This window comes from Pteropus alecto, unplaced genomic scaffold (genome assembly GCF_000325575.1).
Source record: "Pteropus alecto unplaced genomic scaffold, ASM32557v1 scaffold75, whole genome shotgun sequence".
Classification (NCBI taxonomy): domain Eukaryota; kingdom Metazoa; phylum Chordata; class Mammalia; order Chiroptera; family Pteropodidae; genus Pteropus; species Pteropus alecto.
In genome coordinates this window covers 17,318,248-17,335,819 of record NW_006440638.1, presented here as the reverse complement: position 1 = coordinate 17,335,819, position 17,572 = coordinate 17,318,248, and the positions used below count along the sequence as shown (strand labels likewise).

The 17,572-nt window shown below is 34.6% G+C and overlaps 1 protein-coding gene across 3 annotated transcripts in view; it reads left to right on the top strand.

Moving 5' to 3' along the window:
• PTPRG (protein tyrosine phosphatase, receptor type G) overlaps nt 1-17,572 on the top strand; it is a 642,217-nt gene that overhangs the window by 620,039 nt on the left and 4,606 nt on the right. For 2 of the 3 annotated variants that reach the window (XM_025050798.1, XM_025050799.1), the window contains 5 exons: nt 891-984; nt 1,895-1,971; nt 2,469-2,597; nt 6,030-6,176; nt 6,859-7,035. In XM_025050798.1, the coding sequence (XP_024906566.1) occupies nt 891-984; nt 1,895-1,971; nt 2,469-2,597; nt 6,030-6,176; nt 6,859-7,020 (609 nt within the window). In that variant the 3' untranslated portion in view covers nt 7,021-7,035. Of the gene's footprint in view, nt 1-890; nt 985-1,894; nt 1,972-2,468; nt 2,598-6,029; nt 6,177-6,858; nt 7,036-16,680; nt 16,702-17,572 lie in introns of those variants that run through there. The other variant, XM_015593756.2, reaches the window with a different exon arrangement.

Sequence of the window (17,572 nt, the reverse complement as noted above, 5' to 3'; positions counted from 1 at the left end):
ATATATCTCAAAGGAATCACTTCATTCTGTTGAGAACCAGGTAATTGGTTCTTTTACAAAGACTAACCACTTTAGAATGTAAATAGAAGGAAAAAAAACAGGGGTCAGAAACTCAAAAACTACATCCAGGGCCCTTGACAGTAGTAGTACTAAAGCATTTGGAGGGACCAATACCATAAGTTCTATTAGGATGGACGAAAACACACACACATATATAGGGTTGACAAAATGGTTCAACCAGTTTATATAAACAGAAAGAATAACCAAACTGCTGGGCTAATTATTTATAACAGCCTTAGAACAATGTCAGTTCAGTTCAACAGAAATTTACTGAGAACTTAGCCAATTCTTTAAGAAACATGATTAGCCCTTAATACCAAGAAGCAGGATTTTCTAGTATGGACCCACCTGAGTTCATGTGCCAACAAGGAATTACACAAAAAAATTCACAAGCAATGACATCAATGGGAAAATCCACATTAACTGAATAAGCATCTATCACTGACATCATTCCTGTCATCAAGAAGCCTAACACCTGATAGAAATAAGACCAAGGTAGTTGAGAGAAGTCCCACTAGTGAAACACAAAAAATATCCTTTGGGGTATTAAAATGTTTTTGTTCCTCAGTAATATGATTACTGGTATTTTTTGCCAGGTCATCAAACAAATGCTATCAGTTATACCCTTTTGGTTATACCTTTTTGTTTGTTTTGTTGTTTTTTTCCATCTTTGTCGAATATAGTTGGCATACAACATTGTATAATTTCGAGGTGTACAAAGTAATGATTTGATATATGTATATATTGGTAAATGATTATCACAGTAAGGTTAGTTAACATGTCCACAACTATACCTTTGAATGAAAACTAAAATGTTGCTTTTCTTTCAGCTGGTCACACAATGTAATGCAAAATATGTGGAATGCTTTAGTGCTCAGAAAGAGTGCAACAAAGAAAAGAACAGAAACTCTTCAGTCGTGCCATGTAAGAAAGATCTTAAAATCAATTTGACTTGGTTGAGTGTGTTAGTATTTATTTATTTTTTTCCCCATTAGATATTATGTAAAGAGGCAGCTACTACCAAGGGGAAAGGTTATGTGCTGGACGACTAAGGCAGCTTGATCAAACTGGGAGGGCTGGCTGGTAGTACCAGCAAGTCGCCGCTTCTCTGTGACCTGAAATCTAGCTTCAGTTCACCTCAAAATTCAAGAATTAGGTTACTTCAACCATATCTTAACTGAAATAAAGTAAAGCCATTATCACTGTGGCATTAACACTCCTTTACAACTTCGAGTCCCAGATTAATCTATACAATGAGAACTGCGTCATCAAAATGTTCTGGCTGTTGAGATCAAAGGACTTTTGATAGGTGGTGACCTTTGTATAAATAACTCAGGACACAGCAGAAGATACTGTGTGTGTGCTGTAGACACAGGCATAGGTGATCACTGGAGAGATTATCTACTGAAAAGCCACTGTCTTCTAAGCCCTTTGTGGGGAGAAACAGATAGATAAGGAGATGGCAAAAGAGCAGAGTAAAATATACTGGTATAATTGTAGGAATATCAAACCAGAGTCAAATTTATCTGAAACCCTCTGTCACCTCTGCATGGAGTATTAGTGATCTGCTGTGCAAACCTCTCCCACGGTAAAATTTTCTTCACCTAATACCTGTGTCCTTCTGGGAATGTGTAGCAAAATTTCATTTTACATTCCACCTTAGGTAATAACACTTTAGCTTAGTTAAAAATATAGGTAAGTCTTAAAAAGAAAGGGTACGGGGTGGGGGGACGGGGATATATTATTACTCACCAATTAAGTCTCAGGAAGTGCTGTTGGTTCCGTGTGCACAATAAGGTAAATGTGGTGTTTTTGTTTTTTTTTCATATGATAGCTGAGCGTGCTCGAGTGGGTCTTGCGCCGTTGCCTGGAATGAAAGGAACAGATTACATTAATGCTTCTTATATCATGGTGAGAGTCAACAGTTAATTATAAATAAAGTCAATTAAGCTGAAAGGTGCTAAAGAGCACATACCACCTATGTGACTGATTTCATTTTCCAAATAATATCTCAATGTGTAATATCAAAATTATAGAGTTCTGTATCTTGAAACCACTAACAAAAAATACCTAATCGTAGTGGGGGTACAGAAATGCCTAAATTAAGAAAAATGCTTGTTAAGGAATTAATTTTATTGTTAATTTCACCCAATCGACTCTCTAAATAAACGTTGAAATTACCGTTAAGTAAAAACAGCATGGGTAACTAAAAGTGAATTACATGTGGAGAGAAAATTGTCTACACATGTTATAACTACATTTAGAAATTAGCCAAATTCACTGAGTGCCTTTTTCAATTATTTTAGTATGGTCGAAATGATGCTATCTTATTTCATGAATATATTTTACTACTGCAAAGTTGGAATAAAACACTCATAATCACGGATTTTTCATCTCCCTAACTGAAGGGCTATTATAGGAGCAATGAATTTATTATAACGCAGCATCCTCTGCCACATACTACGAAAGATTTCTGGCGAATGATTTGGGATCATAATGCACAGATCATTGTCATGCTGCCAGACAACCAGAGCTTGGTAAGTAAAGCACATCTGCTATATATTAATGAGCCTCTGAGGCCATAAGTGTAAATTTGATACCTTGCCACAGGGCTATCGTGTCTGTATATGCTAGGGAGGGAAGTTAGACCTCTCATCTTTAAGTCTATACAGATTCCTTTTGCAGTCTCACAATTACCATCCCTGTCAGCTCCATTATTTGATTCTATAATGCTGGTGATATCACTCTACAGTTGTGCTGTACATAGCTGTGCAGTAGCAGGTTTTGAAAAAAGTCCCCTACTAATCTCATTAATGTATGACCTTAACCCGACCTCTTAGTTGCTATGTTACTTTTGAAAAAATAATAGCAGCTAACATCTAATTATATCACTGTGTTTATTACTGTGCAAATATTAACTCATTCAGTCCGCTCTACAATTTTACGACATGGTACTGTTATCATCTCATTTAATAGCTGGGAAAACTGAGGGAAATAACATGTCCAACGGCATACACAAATAATTGGAGTCAGGATTTGAACCCGAGTCACCTGTCTCCAGAGCTCATGCTTTTAATCATTTTTTCATGGTGTTTGTCCCACCCGCATCATAGAAATGTTTCCCAGTCCCTCCCCCTCCAAATTCTATCAAAAATAATAATAATGTATCATTACTTTACCGCTGCTGCCATAGGTAAGTCAGATCCATTACCAGGAAGGAGATAAAGAAAGGCTATTTTGTTCCAACTTAAAGGTATTTTTTAAGAACTTTACTAACCTACTATCTCTTTCTCCTCCCTTTAGTCCTTCCCTATTGAGGGTCTTTAAACTATATTGGAGAAGGGTCAGCAAGTTTATAAAAATCAGCTTAAATGTGTGTGCTTAAGCTCTCTAAGTCTCAGAATTAATTGGGTTCAAAAGTTACTGTAAGGACATGGAAGCAAAAACAAAAACACAAGGAAGATCTGCCTCCATGAGTGTCAGATTAGTGAGTTTTTTAATCAAGAAAGAACAGCATGTGATTGAACCCCTAGTCTTGATGACATGCATTTGACTGTGTGCCCAGTCAGTAGGAACTTCTTCACTTTGTCGCATTTTGCTCCAGCTTCAGAATACCAAGGCTGCTTCTGTATGATAGAATGGCAACAAAGTTGAGAATCTGAAGCTAAAAACTGGAGTGTAAATTTTCAAATTAGCTGGCAGTAGGGGTCTTTTCTGTTTGGCATGTAGAAATTGGAGGCATTTAGGGTTGTTAAAACGTCCATTTGTTGGATGAGTCAGTATTTTGTTATTATAACTTAACAGAGGACAGTCACCAAAAGCCTCTACCCACAAGCTTATTTGTATGGGGAGTCTAGGGGGAGCCTGGCCAAATAAGTGGGTACATGTTCTGCAGACAGTGAGGATACAGGGACTGCCATGGAACATGTGATCTCAGTCTCTCTGAGACCTGGGGATGCTAGGCTAGAATCATACATGTCTGCATTCTCAGCTTTAGGGTTGAACGTCAAATTCATTGGTGGCAGTTCTTCCTAAAGATAATGTCTCTGGATTCCTATGCTTGCTTTATGGCTTATTACCACTGTAATTTTACAAGACCACAATTCTGTGAATAGTCAAGAAGTCACTGGTTCCTAACTCAGAAAGCACTGTTAGCTAGGCATCTTTGACATATATAAATCTTTTTTTAAGCAAAATAACCATAAGACTAGAATGCCTACTGAATTAAGTAGCATTTATTTTTCTCAGTCTTTCATCCAAAGTTGATCAATTATTCCCTGTATTCAGAAGTTTTTCTCTGCCTTTCTTCCATCATAACTGAAGTCCCTGTGGCTATCTTTAGACCAATTGCATAATTTACTATTCATATTATCATTATAAAAGTTCTTTGAGGTAAGTAGTTTTATTATTCCCACTTTTCAGATATGGAATTTAAGGCTCAGATAGTTTAATTTATTCAGGATCATATCCAATCCTAAATCCTATGCTTAATCCGTGTGTATTGGTTATATGTAAAGGCCCTGTCCATTATACCTTATGTTTTTAATATCTACTAAAACGATCCTACTTCCATTTCCCTGGACAAAATGTATTAAAACACATGACAGTTACAGACTTCTTTTGTATAGACTAAACCCGATTGCTAATCTGTTTCCCCTTATGCTGAGCTTTAAAAATAAAAATGTACTTGGCAATAAGCTATATTGAAACTTGAAAGGGTGATAAGTCTTATTGGACTGTTGGCTCATTTCTAATGCAACAATGTAAGATTAAACAAAACCTTCTTTGTTTTGAACACTATTCAGAATTATTTCTGACTTCGCTAGTAGTAGCTAAGCATTTTCAGGAAAATGCCCATAGAAATCTGTATTACAGACAAACTGTAGTTTGCCATTTGAACTGATTAGAAAAGGAGGGAGCAGGGTTCTTATTGTCAGAGTCATTGTATTTCTCATAAAGTCTCCCACCTGTGCAATAGTTAACTTTTTTAAGGCCTCCATAGTTTTCAGGGATAGAATTCAAATACAAAGCCTGAATATTTACTTTTAATATTGAAACAGATGAACATTTGAAGGCCGAAAGACTCTCTGTGTTATCATCCCCTGGACATCCATACTAACTTTTAAAGAACACCTTGTACTTAGAGCCAACACACATGCTTATTTATGTACAACCTCTTTCCAAAAAGGTTCTGTCCCATACCATTTATTAGTAGTGTGATTTTAGACAACTTATGTGTCTCTGAGCCTTGGTGTCCTCATTTGTAAAAGCAGATGATAAAAATCCCTCATCTCACTAGTATTTTGTAAAAATTAAATAAGATGTTTATCTTAACATTATCTTACTTAATTTAGGGGTGCAGGGGGAGGGCGAAGTGGATAAAGGGTGAAGTAGGTAAAGGTGGAGGAAACTGGACCTTGGGTGGTAAACACACAATAGAATATACAGATGTCAAATGATAATGTACACCTGAAAATTAATATAATTGTATTAACCAATGTTACCCCAATAAACTCAATTTAAAAAAAAAGATAATGTTTATGAACATCCTTTGCAAAATGCTAATCAACTGTAGAGCTGTTATTAACATAATTCATAGGAAATGGCAATTAGCATGTCTTAGTTGCTTAAGCAATTGTGAATAATAGGTTAAAATTAATTGACCTAAATCTCATCTCCTTTTTCATTATGACAGTTATATCACAGAGCACTTCTCAATGGGGGGTGATGCATCCCCTATAGATGCATTTTGGTTGTTACAGTGACATAGGTGAGAAAGTGCTAGAAAATAATTATCATTATGTATGTTTTTCATTGCGTACAGTAATCATTGAACTCAGCATGATTAGATGGGAATAAAATTCTGTGAACCAAATTTAAAAGGTGACTTGAGAGGTATAGCAAATCTAAAACATTTTGCAAGCAAATGTTTGACAGCACTACAGATTTTTTTTTTTTGGTTCTCATAGGCAGAAGATGAGTTTGTATATTGGCCAAGTCGAGAAGAATCCATGAACTGTGAGGCCTTTACCGTCACCCTGATCAGCAAAGACAGACTGTGCCTCTCTAATGAAGAACAAATTATCATCCATGACTTTATTCTTGAAGCTACACAGGTAACCTAAACCTCAGTTCCTTAGTAACAGCTATATCTTGGCCCAGGATCATTCTTCTAAGTAATACTGAAATAATTTACCACCCTTGAGGCAGGCCCAGGTATTTGAGTATGACTTAATTTTAAATATGTACACTTCTCTTTTTTTTTCCTTCCTTCAAATATTTGCTTTCCTGGCTGAATAGACAAAAGGTAACCAGTTTTTCTGATTGAGCACACATACAAATAGGTCTGTTGACCTAATTATAAAAACAATATTCTAAAGCTCAATATTTTTTTTTCTGTCAGAAATGTAAACCTTGGCAATGTGTTGCAGAGATGATAATAGTGAGACTTGTTATACAACATTTTGATGTGTAATAACTGCCTTTTTATGGGACAGGAAAAAGGGGAGCTGTCTTATATTAGTAATTTAAATGAGCTCCTAACCCCTTCCTATTTCTTTAATTTTAAAGAAGAATTGTCACTTGAAATTTTAGCCTAAGCAAAATAAGATTCTACTATTTTGCTATGGTGACCTGCTCATTTTTTAACAGCAGGCAGACCTCCCTAGTCGTCTTACTGGTTGCGTGTTGGGTAATCTGGCATTCTTCTGTTATCTATAATATATGCTTTCTCAAAAGCAAGTTCTAGTCATTAGATTATAGACAGAATGAAATAAACTCATGTTGTATTGGTTGTAGGATGACTATGTCTTGGAAGTTCGGCACTTTCAGTGTCCCAAATGGCCTAACCCAGATGCCCCCATAAGCAGTACCTTTGAACTTATCAACGTCATCAAGGAAGAGGCCTTAACGAGGGATGGCCCCACCATTGTTCATGATGAGTATGTATCTGTTTCTTAATCTTAAAATTTAGACATTTTTCTTGTTGAATTGCTCTGGAAGTAGAAAGAGAAGACAGATTTTTTAAAACCTGCTCCCTCTCACAGCTTGTGACCATCCCATGTTATTTCTAATGTGTACCTGTGCAAGACATGGCTCTGTTGGCATTTTATCAAACCTTTCCAAGTCTTCAGGTTCTCCCAGAGTATATGTTCTACTATATCTTAGCCTACAAAAGTAGATTTGCTTGCTTTTTGAGGTTTTATGTTTCAGTAACACAAATTAATCAAACAGCTAATTAAATTATTAATTATTTACATCAATCAAATAGTTACATTTATTTTAACATTCTTACACTGAATTTTAGCAAACACTTGTTAGAGTTTACAGTGTGTTTTGAATATTATAGTACTGTCTTTGGGATTTAAAAGTAAACAACACGAATCTCAAATAGAACAAGTCACTCCCGGCTCAGGGATTCTAGGCTACAAAGTGTTCAAATCCAGCCCCTTTCCACTTTATTAAGAGAGACAGGGTCATAGATGTCCTTACATGGTATACGAATATTTGGAGTGAAACTGGAATCAACCTGCAAGTCAGTTGTACAACCTTACATTATTTAGACTCTCACAAACCTTTGGTCAATATTCACCTATTATACACATCCTTATCTCTATTTTAGTTCTAAGGTAGCTCACTCCCTTGGTCAGCAAATTCTCAGTGCATCCATTATGTTCATTAAATTACCAACAACTTTAATAGCATAGATAATAATAAATTGGAAGGTAAAGCTTATTGTTCTTTTATTTTCCTTAAACTAAAGATATAACAAAGTGCATAAAGATTTTCAGCCTAGGTCGGCACCTTTGCCTCAAATCCATATTGCTCTCCTGTTTGAAGTAAACCACATTACTGGCTGCTTCCAAAGAGTTCTGTGGTCTTGAGAAATAGTGGCTATTTCAGAATGTTGGCCCAACATAATTACATTAAGAATTAAGGTTAGAAGAGCATTATAGTCAAAGAAGTATTTAAATAGCACACGGACCGCCTCAGAATGACTAGGTAGTTGCCACTGGCTGTGAAACTTTAGGGTAGGCAGTATAGCATAAAATTAGGGCTGTTTCTGGAGATTTTCTTCCCCACTAAACTGGGTCAGATTTTAAATTACTTCTGTATCAATTCAGGCCAAATCCTAATGTTGCTGCCCAAGTTATGATAGTGCTCCAAGGAATTAGGTCCTAAAGTCAGTAAGACAGCCAATCTGATAGTTCATGGTAAAGGAAGAGGTAAAGAATAAAACACCACCATGCAAACAGTTTCACACAACTGTTTCATTCATTTATCTGTATTCATCTTTAGGGTATACTAGTCTTATTCAAAAAATATTCATGATTTTTATTTTATGCCACATGGTGAGTATATCACCTCTGGAATTAATCAAAGGTAGCTGTTCTTAGCCTAAATAGTAAAAGAGAAAATCCTAAACTAGTGGATCTACAGCTATCATATAGATATCACATAGGTTAGCTGGATTAAAACCACCGAAAGAAATGTGTTCATTCATTTATCCATCTACCATCTTTAGGAGATAAGTGATTCCATAGAAATTACTTTTCCACATTACTCTAGAACAACTTTAAAAATTTTAAACAGTCGCTAACTCTAGCGCACTACTCTGAATACCAGTTACCTTTCAGTTTCCTCTTACCTACTTGTTGTACTTCTAAATATCCCTTCATGATGGCATACAGACACCTCGTATTCTGCTTGTATAAAACCAAACTAATCATCTTCCAGCCTTCCCCGACCCACCAAGTCTTGTTGATTCTACCCATTCTTTCAAGACACTTCAAATTCTTTTACAGTCTGGCCGAAGTTGACTTTTCCAGCTACCATCCCAAGCTTCCACTGAAGTACTTCCTCTGGGCCACCTTTCCCCTGCAAATACTATCTCCTCTAGTGCCCTTTCATTCAACACACAGTTCAGAAATCTCTCTCTGAAATTGAAGTCACTCTCTCTGAGATTATCTCTAACCCATTTCAGAGGCGATCATCAAAATCGTTAATAGACATCACCTTGCCAATGCCATTCCTGTTTATCATACATTGTAACTATTTGTCCACAGGACCGTCACCCCCACATTGCTGAGACCAGCAGTGGTAACTTCCTCATCCCAGTCTCCATTAGGTGAAGGCCAGTGCCTGGCACATACTGGGTGCTGGACAGATACTGGCATGAATGGGTACTGTGTTTCAAATTGTGATGGCCTGCATAATTTTAGGGCTCTGTACCCCTATATGAACTTTTCCCAGAAAGCCTTGAACCTTGCCTTTTGTTTTGTCATGTTGCCTGCTTAAATTCTGTGAACTATAAAGCCAATTTACAAAGTTTTTTAAGCTCAAACGTAGAAGTGAGCACACTTGGAGAGAAGACCTGAGAGCTTCTACTGTAAGTCGAAGAGTTTATCTTTTAGTGCTCAAACTTTGTGATATCTATTCGGTCTTCATCTTTTTAACACTACTTTCAGGGTCCTCAGTTATGTACCAGATAGATGAAGTTTCCGGATAAATGATCTAAGGATAAAATTCCTCACCAGAAAGTAAACTGATCTTTCTTGAGGACAGACATAGCGTAAAAGCGAACTGCTTTATTCATGGCATTCTATATTCCCCTGTTTAAGACAGTTCTGTTTAGAGGCTGACCTGTATCATTACTTTCAAATTTTAAAAACAGAGCTTGTAGTTCTACAGAAGGGGTTTAGAGATAGGCATGGTTCTTACACAGTCTCATGAGACAACAGTAGACTAGATATTCACTCACAGAACAAAGAATCGTTTCCTGTGCAAATAATGTTAATTCACTCTGGAGATACATCTATCACCATATTAGATATCATAGTAGGCTAATTTCATTTAACAGTTCTCAAAGTGTGATCTGAGGACACCCGGTTAAGGAGGGGACAGTAGTCTTCAAGCCCGTTCCAGGAGATGAAAGGTCAAAACTATTCTCATAATAATGCAAAGATACCATTTCCCTTGTTCACTCTCATTCTGTCATGAGTGTACAGTACAGTTTCTCCAGAGCTGCATGATATGGGTTGACATCCTCACTCTCGTGGCTAATGGAATGTGTGCTTGCATGGTTTTGTGTTTTAATATTTTCTCAGTTCTAATTTCTGATAGAGTAAATATTTGATAGAGCTCAAAATAAGCAAAACCTCTTTGGGGATTTTTAGTAACTTTTTATTTTAATTTGGTTCTGAGATATTCTATAAGCGAGACAGAAATATATGGAATGCCTTCTATACCAGCTGCTGCAAAGACACTCACAAATCATAGCTAATTAATTTAATCCTCAAGTTTATCCTACTATGAGGGTAATTTTAGAATTCCCTACTTTACATATGAGAAAATAAGCACAATGACACTAAATAATAGTGACTGGATATACATATAGTTAGTGTCAGAGCCCAGACCAGCTACATAATTTCTGGGGTCCAATGTAAAATGGAAATGCAGGAACCTATGTCCAAAAATTATTAAGAATTTCCAGATGGAAAGCGCAGAGCTTTAAACTTAAGTGCAGGACCCTTCTGAGTAGGGGACCCACATGGTGGCAAGCCTGGAAACTGGTCTGCCTCCCACAGTCAGTACTCCTGCACATGTGTCTCCATTTCTTCAACTTCAGACTCTTGTTTTTCTCCTACTTGATTTACTCATTCAGTTACTAAGCTGTTTATTTTATTTTTTTCTTTTTAGTTTCAGGTATACAGTATAATGGTTAGACATTTATATAATTTAGGAAGTGATCTGCCCCATTATTCTAGCACCCATCTGGCCCTATATCTAGCCATTACAATATTTTAATTTTTAAAGTCCTGTGGAAAGCTTTTGTGCTGCCATTTCCCCAGGAATGATACATATCCAAGCTTTCACTCTGTTTTCCTACTTGCCTTAATGATTTCTAAGGGAAGTATCACTTCACAGTGACAGGGTTATAATTCTGGATTGCATTCTTGGTTATCATTTTTAAAACAATGTCTAAAAAGAAAAACTATAACAATTGTGAGTAGTTATAGGAAATAGTAAAAAATATGATTAAGTGGGCATAGACATCATACACACTGACTATACGAGGAACCCCAATGTGTTTTAAAATGAAATAGGCGGAACACTTAAAAACATGACTGTGCATTGGGAACTTAAAGTAGTTTCATTTCTTTTATGATTTCTTTGCAGGATAGGAAGGAAAAGATGAAAATACATTTGGTTTTTTTCTTAGCAGCATTTCTTAACAAGCATTGCTTTTGAAGAAGTGGTAAATGAACTACCAAAGCCAGTGAATTTATATACTATCTTTATTTTATCTAGCTTATAACTTGGTGAAAAAGTGAAACAGCCCCTCTAGTTTTAAGTGCAAATCTATGAAACTTGACAAATATCCTTTAATCCTGCTTAATTCCTAAATTGCTAGAAGAACATGGCCTTTGTTTTTTCAGTCTCTATTTTTTTATATTAATGTTTGCTTTTTAGAAGATACTTAAAAGTATCTGTGTGTTTGATTGGTTTGACACAGTTTCTAGTCATGTTCAAAGTATTCTTGTGTTGTACTTCCTTTTAATTTACATTCTTATTTAAGAGTGGCTAAATATAGGAAAGGCCAGACTAATCCCACATGGAGTGCACACTGCATAATAAGATACATAATACCTGACTTTTCTTCTTAATGGCTATGGATAGCTTTAAGAAAGAGCTAAAGAAGAGGTGGGTGGAGGGAGATCCTGAGTCTAACAGTTTCACTAGACAGAGTAAGCAAAAGTTAAATTCTTCCTCTCCTGAAAAATGTTAGTGCCGTGCTAAAATAAGTAGGTAAACTCAGAATCTGAGGAAAGACAAGATGATGAACAAGAACAATAAGCGAATCAGAGTTAATAGAGCAATCATAATAGGATTTTAAACTATGTTCACATCTAAAGGAAGTCTGTATGAAATGAATTAAAAACATGTATTGTGCAACAGGAACAAATTAGAGCCTAAGAAATAGAAAAAATAAGAGATGCTAGCAGCAGAACGCACAAAGTTGAAATCAAACAAGGATATAGAAGCTAGATACAGAAGTTCTAACACATGTCCTAAGACATGAGCCCGTAGAGAGATTAAAGAGGAAGAAATAATGGCTGAGATTTTCTGAGAACTGAATAAGGGATTAAATTCTTAAACTGAATGATCAGGATACATTTGAACAATAACATTCAGAGAGATTTGAATACTACAATTAACAAGACTGATCTATTAGTGATATATAAAACTATGCACCTAAAAGAGACTATATTGAGAGACCGTAGTATATTCTCTTCAAACATAAATGATTTATTTAGATAAATTGAATTTCGGAACATTTCTAAAAAAATGATACCATACAAGGCCACATTCATTGGTCATAATGCATGAATATTAAAAACCAATGAGACCTCAGATCCTCATACCTAAACACTGAAGTCCTTGTATCTAGAATTACTTATAGATAATTCATGGGCTAAAAGGTTACGGAAAATAGGAATTAGAAAAAAAACTTAAAATTAAATAAATGCACTGCATTTCAAAACCTGGTATGATGTAACCAAACTACACTCAAAGAGAAAAAAATTATAGCTTATACTGTATATATTGGAGAAAAGATTGAAAATACAGTTTCAACTCAAGAAGCCAGAAAAAGAACCAGATAAATCCACAAATAGTACAAAGAATTAAAATAAAAGCAAACGGTAATAAAATGGGGGCAGGGAAGAGATAGTAAAATTTAAACGATAAAGTCTAAAAAAGAAACCAATTTGGAAAATGGCAAAAAAAATTCACCATTTATCCACAGTTACAGCAAAACATTTAAGAATTGTTATTATCCTCAGGTGTAATGATTATTTTTTCAAGGCCTTATCTTTTAGAGTTTTATACTAAAATATGAATAAATAATATACTTGGAATTTGCTTCAAAATATATGGGAAAAGAAGTAGAGATGCGACAAGAGTGCCCTTAGGTTGATGATTGTTGTAATTTAGTGAGCTTCTTGAGGGTTACTGTACGTTTTCTATAAAAGGTCAAAATAATAGAAATATTATAAAGGACTGAATATTTGAAACTATATACTGATAAGTTTTTAAAGGGTTAAAATATAAATATTTTAAAAGATATAAAATTAAACATTTGAAACTATAATTTTATAGTAATAAATTTTTAACCCTAGATCATAAGCATAATAAATGATACTTTTTGAACATATGGTAGATGTACTAGTCTCTGTTCTGTGCCATTTACACGTGTCAGCTCAAATATAAGCTCTAGTCACGAGCTATGAGACTTTGGCCAGTTCACCTGAACGTGCCTTGTTTCTTCAGCCTCAAAATGGGGATAACAATAGTACCTATACCATAGGACTACTGTAAAAATTAAGTTGGTACATGTAAAATATCTAAGAAAGCCCGTCAACATAGTAAGAGCATACTACATGTTAGTGATTACTAAGAACTGAATTAAAAGATGAGTTCTCAAAACTGTTAAGGTCCACTAAGTCCTGACAGGCTACATTTGCATAACACACAGAGAATAGACTTAATGTTAACTTGATTTAAAAAAAAAAAAAAAAAAAGGCTAGCACCAAAACGAAAAAGTATGAGCTAATCTTACTTGTTAGAATATGGACGCGAAACTCAAAAACTGTCAAATAAAACCCAACATGTTATAAAAAGTAAGATTTATCCTGAGACTGTAGAACTCGTTAAATATTACCAAAAATTTCTCAGTGAATTCAGGACATTTTTAAAGGTGTTTCTAAAAAGAATGTTAATAGATGTTGAAAAACATACAATAACACCCATTCATAATATGCCCCCCCAAAAAAACACTCAGCAAACTAAAAGTATAAAGCATCCTCATTAACTTGATCAATGTTATTTATCAAAAGCCTATAACAAACATTAATTTAATATTAATAACTTAGAAGCTTTACCATTAAAGAATATAACACGATGCATCCTAGCAGTCCTTGACTATAAAACTATTAGGTCCTAACCAACAGAGTAAAAGCAAAAGATACAATAAATTTAAAAGTTGAAAAGAGACAAAACTGGCATTATTAGCAGATAAAGATGTAGCCAACTTCCTAGACAAACCACAGATTATTAGAACTTAAAAAGAGTTCTGCTGTGTGGCTGGATACAAGTTTACCATATGAAAATCAATTTTCCTATAGTATGTCAACTGAAACCAAACAGAAAATGTCATAAGAGTCCAGTTTTAGAAGTAACCAACTCTCAAGTACTTAGCAATTAAACTAAAATGAATTAGCAAAGACTATGAAGAAAACTATAAAATCTAATTGAAAGTCATAAAAGACTTGAATAAATGGAGACAAGACGTGTTTATGAACAGAAAAACTCAAAGACGTTAATTTCCTCTGATAGATACATATATTTAACGCCATCTAACCAAATCACAACAAAACATTTTCTGTCCTTAACAATCCAGTTTCAAAATTAATATGAAATGGATGGGATGGAAAAGTTAGGAGTACTTGGAAATGAGTGTACAAGTGGAAAATGAAATATAACATGTTTGAAGCACTAAAAACAATATGAAACAATAAACTTAGGGACAGCCAAAACTATTGCGGAATCTCGCTTTATCAGCTATCAAGAATTATCAGAAACCTATACGAATTAAGACAAATAAATGTGGGAAAATGAAAAAAATAAATAAACTGAAGGGTTAAACTAGAGTTCAGAAACATGCTTGCATTCATCAGAATTTAGTATATGATAAAAAGGCTGCTCAGGTCAATGAAAAAAGATGAGACTATTCAATAAAAAATATGCTGGGATAATTTGTTGTCCATTGGAAAAATAACTAAAATAGGAACCTTATATCAAAACAAGAATAAGATTCAGATGAATTCATTAAAATTAAAAAATAAAATTAGAACAATGTAAAATACTGAGCTAGAGAAAGCATTCTCAAACAAGATTCCAAAAAGAGCCAAAAATGAAAGATTGATAAACTTGATTACATCTAAACTATACTTCAGTATAATAAAAACGACCACAACATTAAGAGAAACTAGGAATTGAAAAAAAAATACTTGCAACATGTCAGATAATATAATTTCTATGAATCCATTTAAAAGAGACAAACCTAATAGAAAAATGGCCAAAGTATATTAATAGGCAATATCAGAAGAGGAAATACAGTTGATTAATAAACAAAAAGATATTCAACTCTGATAAGAAATGCAAATTAAAAAAAAACATTAAAAAACAGACTGAGAGAAGATATTCACTTATACATCTGATAAGAGATTAATATCTAAAATATATAAAGAACTTATACAACTCAACAACAAAAGAAACAATCCAATTACAAAATGAGTAGAAGACCTGAACAGATATTTCTCCAAAGAGGAAATACAGATGGCCATTAGACATATGAAAAGATCATCATCATCAGAGAAATGCAAATTGAAACCACAATGAGATATCACCTCACATCTGTTCATAATGGCTACAATCAATAAAGAACAAGTGTTGGTGAGGATGTGGAGAAAAGGGAACCCTCATACACTGTTGGTGGGACTGCAAATTGGTACAGCCACTGTGGAAAACAATCTGAAGATTTCTCCAAAAATTAAAATAGATATACCTTTTGACCCAGCGATTGCACTTCTGGATATTTATCGAAAGAAAACCAAAGCAATAATTCGTAAAGATCTATGCACCCCTATATTCATGGCAGCATAATTTACAATAGCCAAGATATGAAAGCAACCTAACTGCCCATCAACAGATGATTGGATAAAGAAATTATGGTTCATATATACAATGGAATATTACTCAGCCATTAAAAAAAATGAAATCCTACCATTTGCAACAACATGGATGGACCTAGAGGTTGTTATGCTGAGTGAAATAGGTCAGAGAAAGATAAATACCATATGATTTCACTTATATGCGGAATCTAAGGAACGAAAAGAAGAAACTAATCAAAGACAGACACAAATATAGAGGACAGTCTGGGGTCAGCCAAAGGGGAGGGGGATTGGGGGGCTGGGAGAATGGGGTAAAGGATTAAAGAAGTACAAATTAGTTGATAGATGGTCACAGGGTTGGGGAGCATGCCATAGGGAATGCAATTAGTATTAATGTAATAATGGCTAGGTGGAGACAAAGAGCAATTAGAGGGATCGTTTTATAATCTATATAAATGTCTAACCAATGTACTGTATACTTGAGACTAATAAAATTTAAAAAGAAAACATTAAAATTTTTCATCTACCAAATAGGCAGAAGCATTTAACTTTAAAATGATGAGAAGAAACCAATATTCTCATGCTGGGAGGAATATAAACAAGTAACAACCATTTGGGAAAGAAATATAGCAATATATTTAAAACTGAAAACGAGCATACCTGTGATCTAGCTCTTCTACAGATGGCACCTCTTCTAATGCACACAAGATACATGAACAATTTAAATGTCCATCCATAGGGAAATGAGTGAGTCCAGTATGGATGCAGCAGCTGAAATGAGGTGGATCAAAATGTACTGATATACCTAAATCTAGAAGGGTTCATCTAAAAGTTTAACAATTTTTATCCCTAGATAGTTTACCTCTAAAGTTGGGGTGGCAGTTAGGGGGCTATTGGTCTTATTTGTATCAAAGATGAAAAATATCTGTAATGTTTTAATTTTATATATGAATATTCAGAAACTGCATATCTAATAGTTTTTAACAACACAGTGGGCACAGGGCATCTAAGTCCCAATCTCACTTCTACCGGAAACACCATCTCGAACAATTTTATTTAATCCATCTGTTTTCTCATCACTAATACGGAAACTATGTGCCATCACAAGTTCCTATAAAAAATGGATTTGCCAGCCTGGCTTGATTTAAAAATAAAAAAGGTCTATTACTCTTTAGAGCCTTTTTTTGTATGTGTAAAACAAAGAACCATATTTTTCCAGGGATTTTAAAGAAGGTGCCTTCATTTGGAAAGTTCTACTTCAGTGCCAAAAATAATTACTTGATATGGAACCCATTTTGAGAATTCTCTGACTGCATTTCAGTAATGTATTTTCGTTTTTGCTCATATTTTGTAACTTCAATTTAGCTGTTTGAGAATTTAAAAAATTTTTTTCAGTCTTTCACCAATAGCCTCTAGTTAAGGTTCTCATTATTTTTCCATTTATATCACCTAACTTGCCCCCAATATCAAATCTTCGATAGCTCTCCCAAGTCTAATTTTGAACCTCTCATGTCATATTAAATATCAAGCTAAGTATCCGATAAACTAGTTTGGGTGAGTTTACTTTCATAAACAAATGTCACCTTTATCTAAAATTTTAGCCTCTAAATCTCTCTCCCATTCAGTAATTTCATTTATTTTTATACTTTGGAATAGGTGTCTCTACAATCTACTTAGCTTCTATGAAAATATGTAATGGTAATTTCATTTCAGTATATTCAGTCCCTTAGTAAATCTGAAATAGCATTTTTTTTCTTCCCCAAGGTATGGAGCAGTTT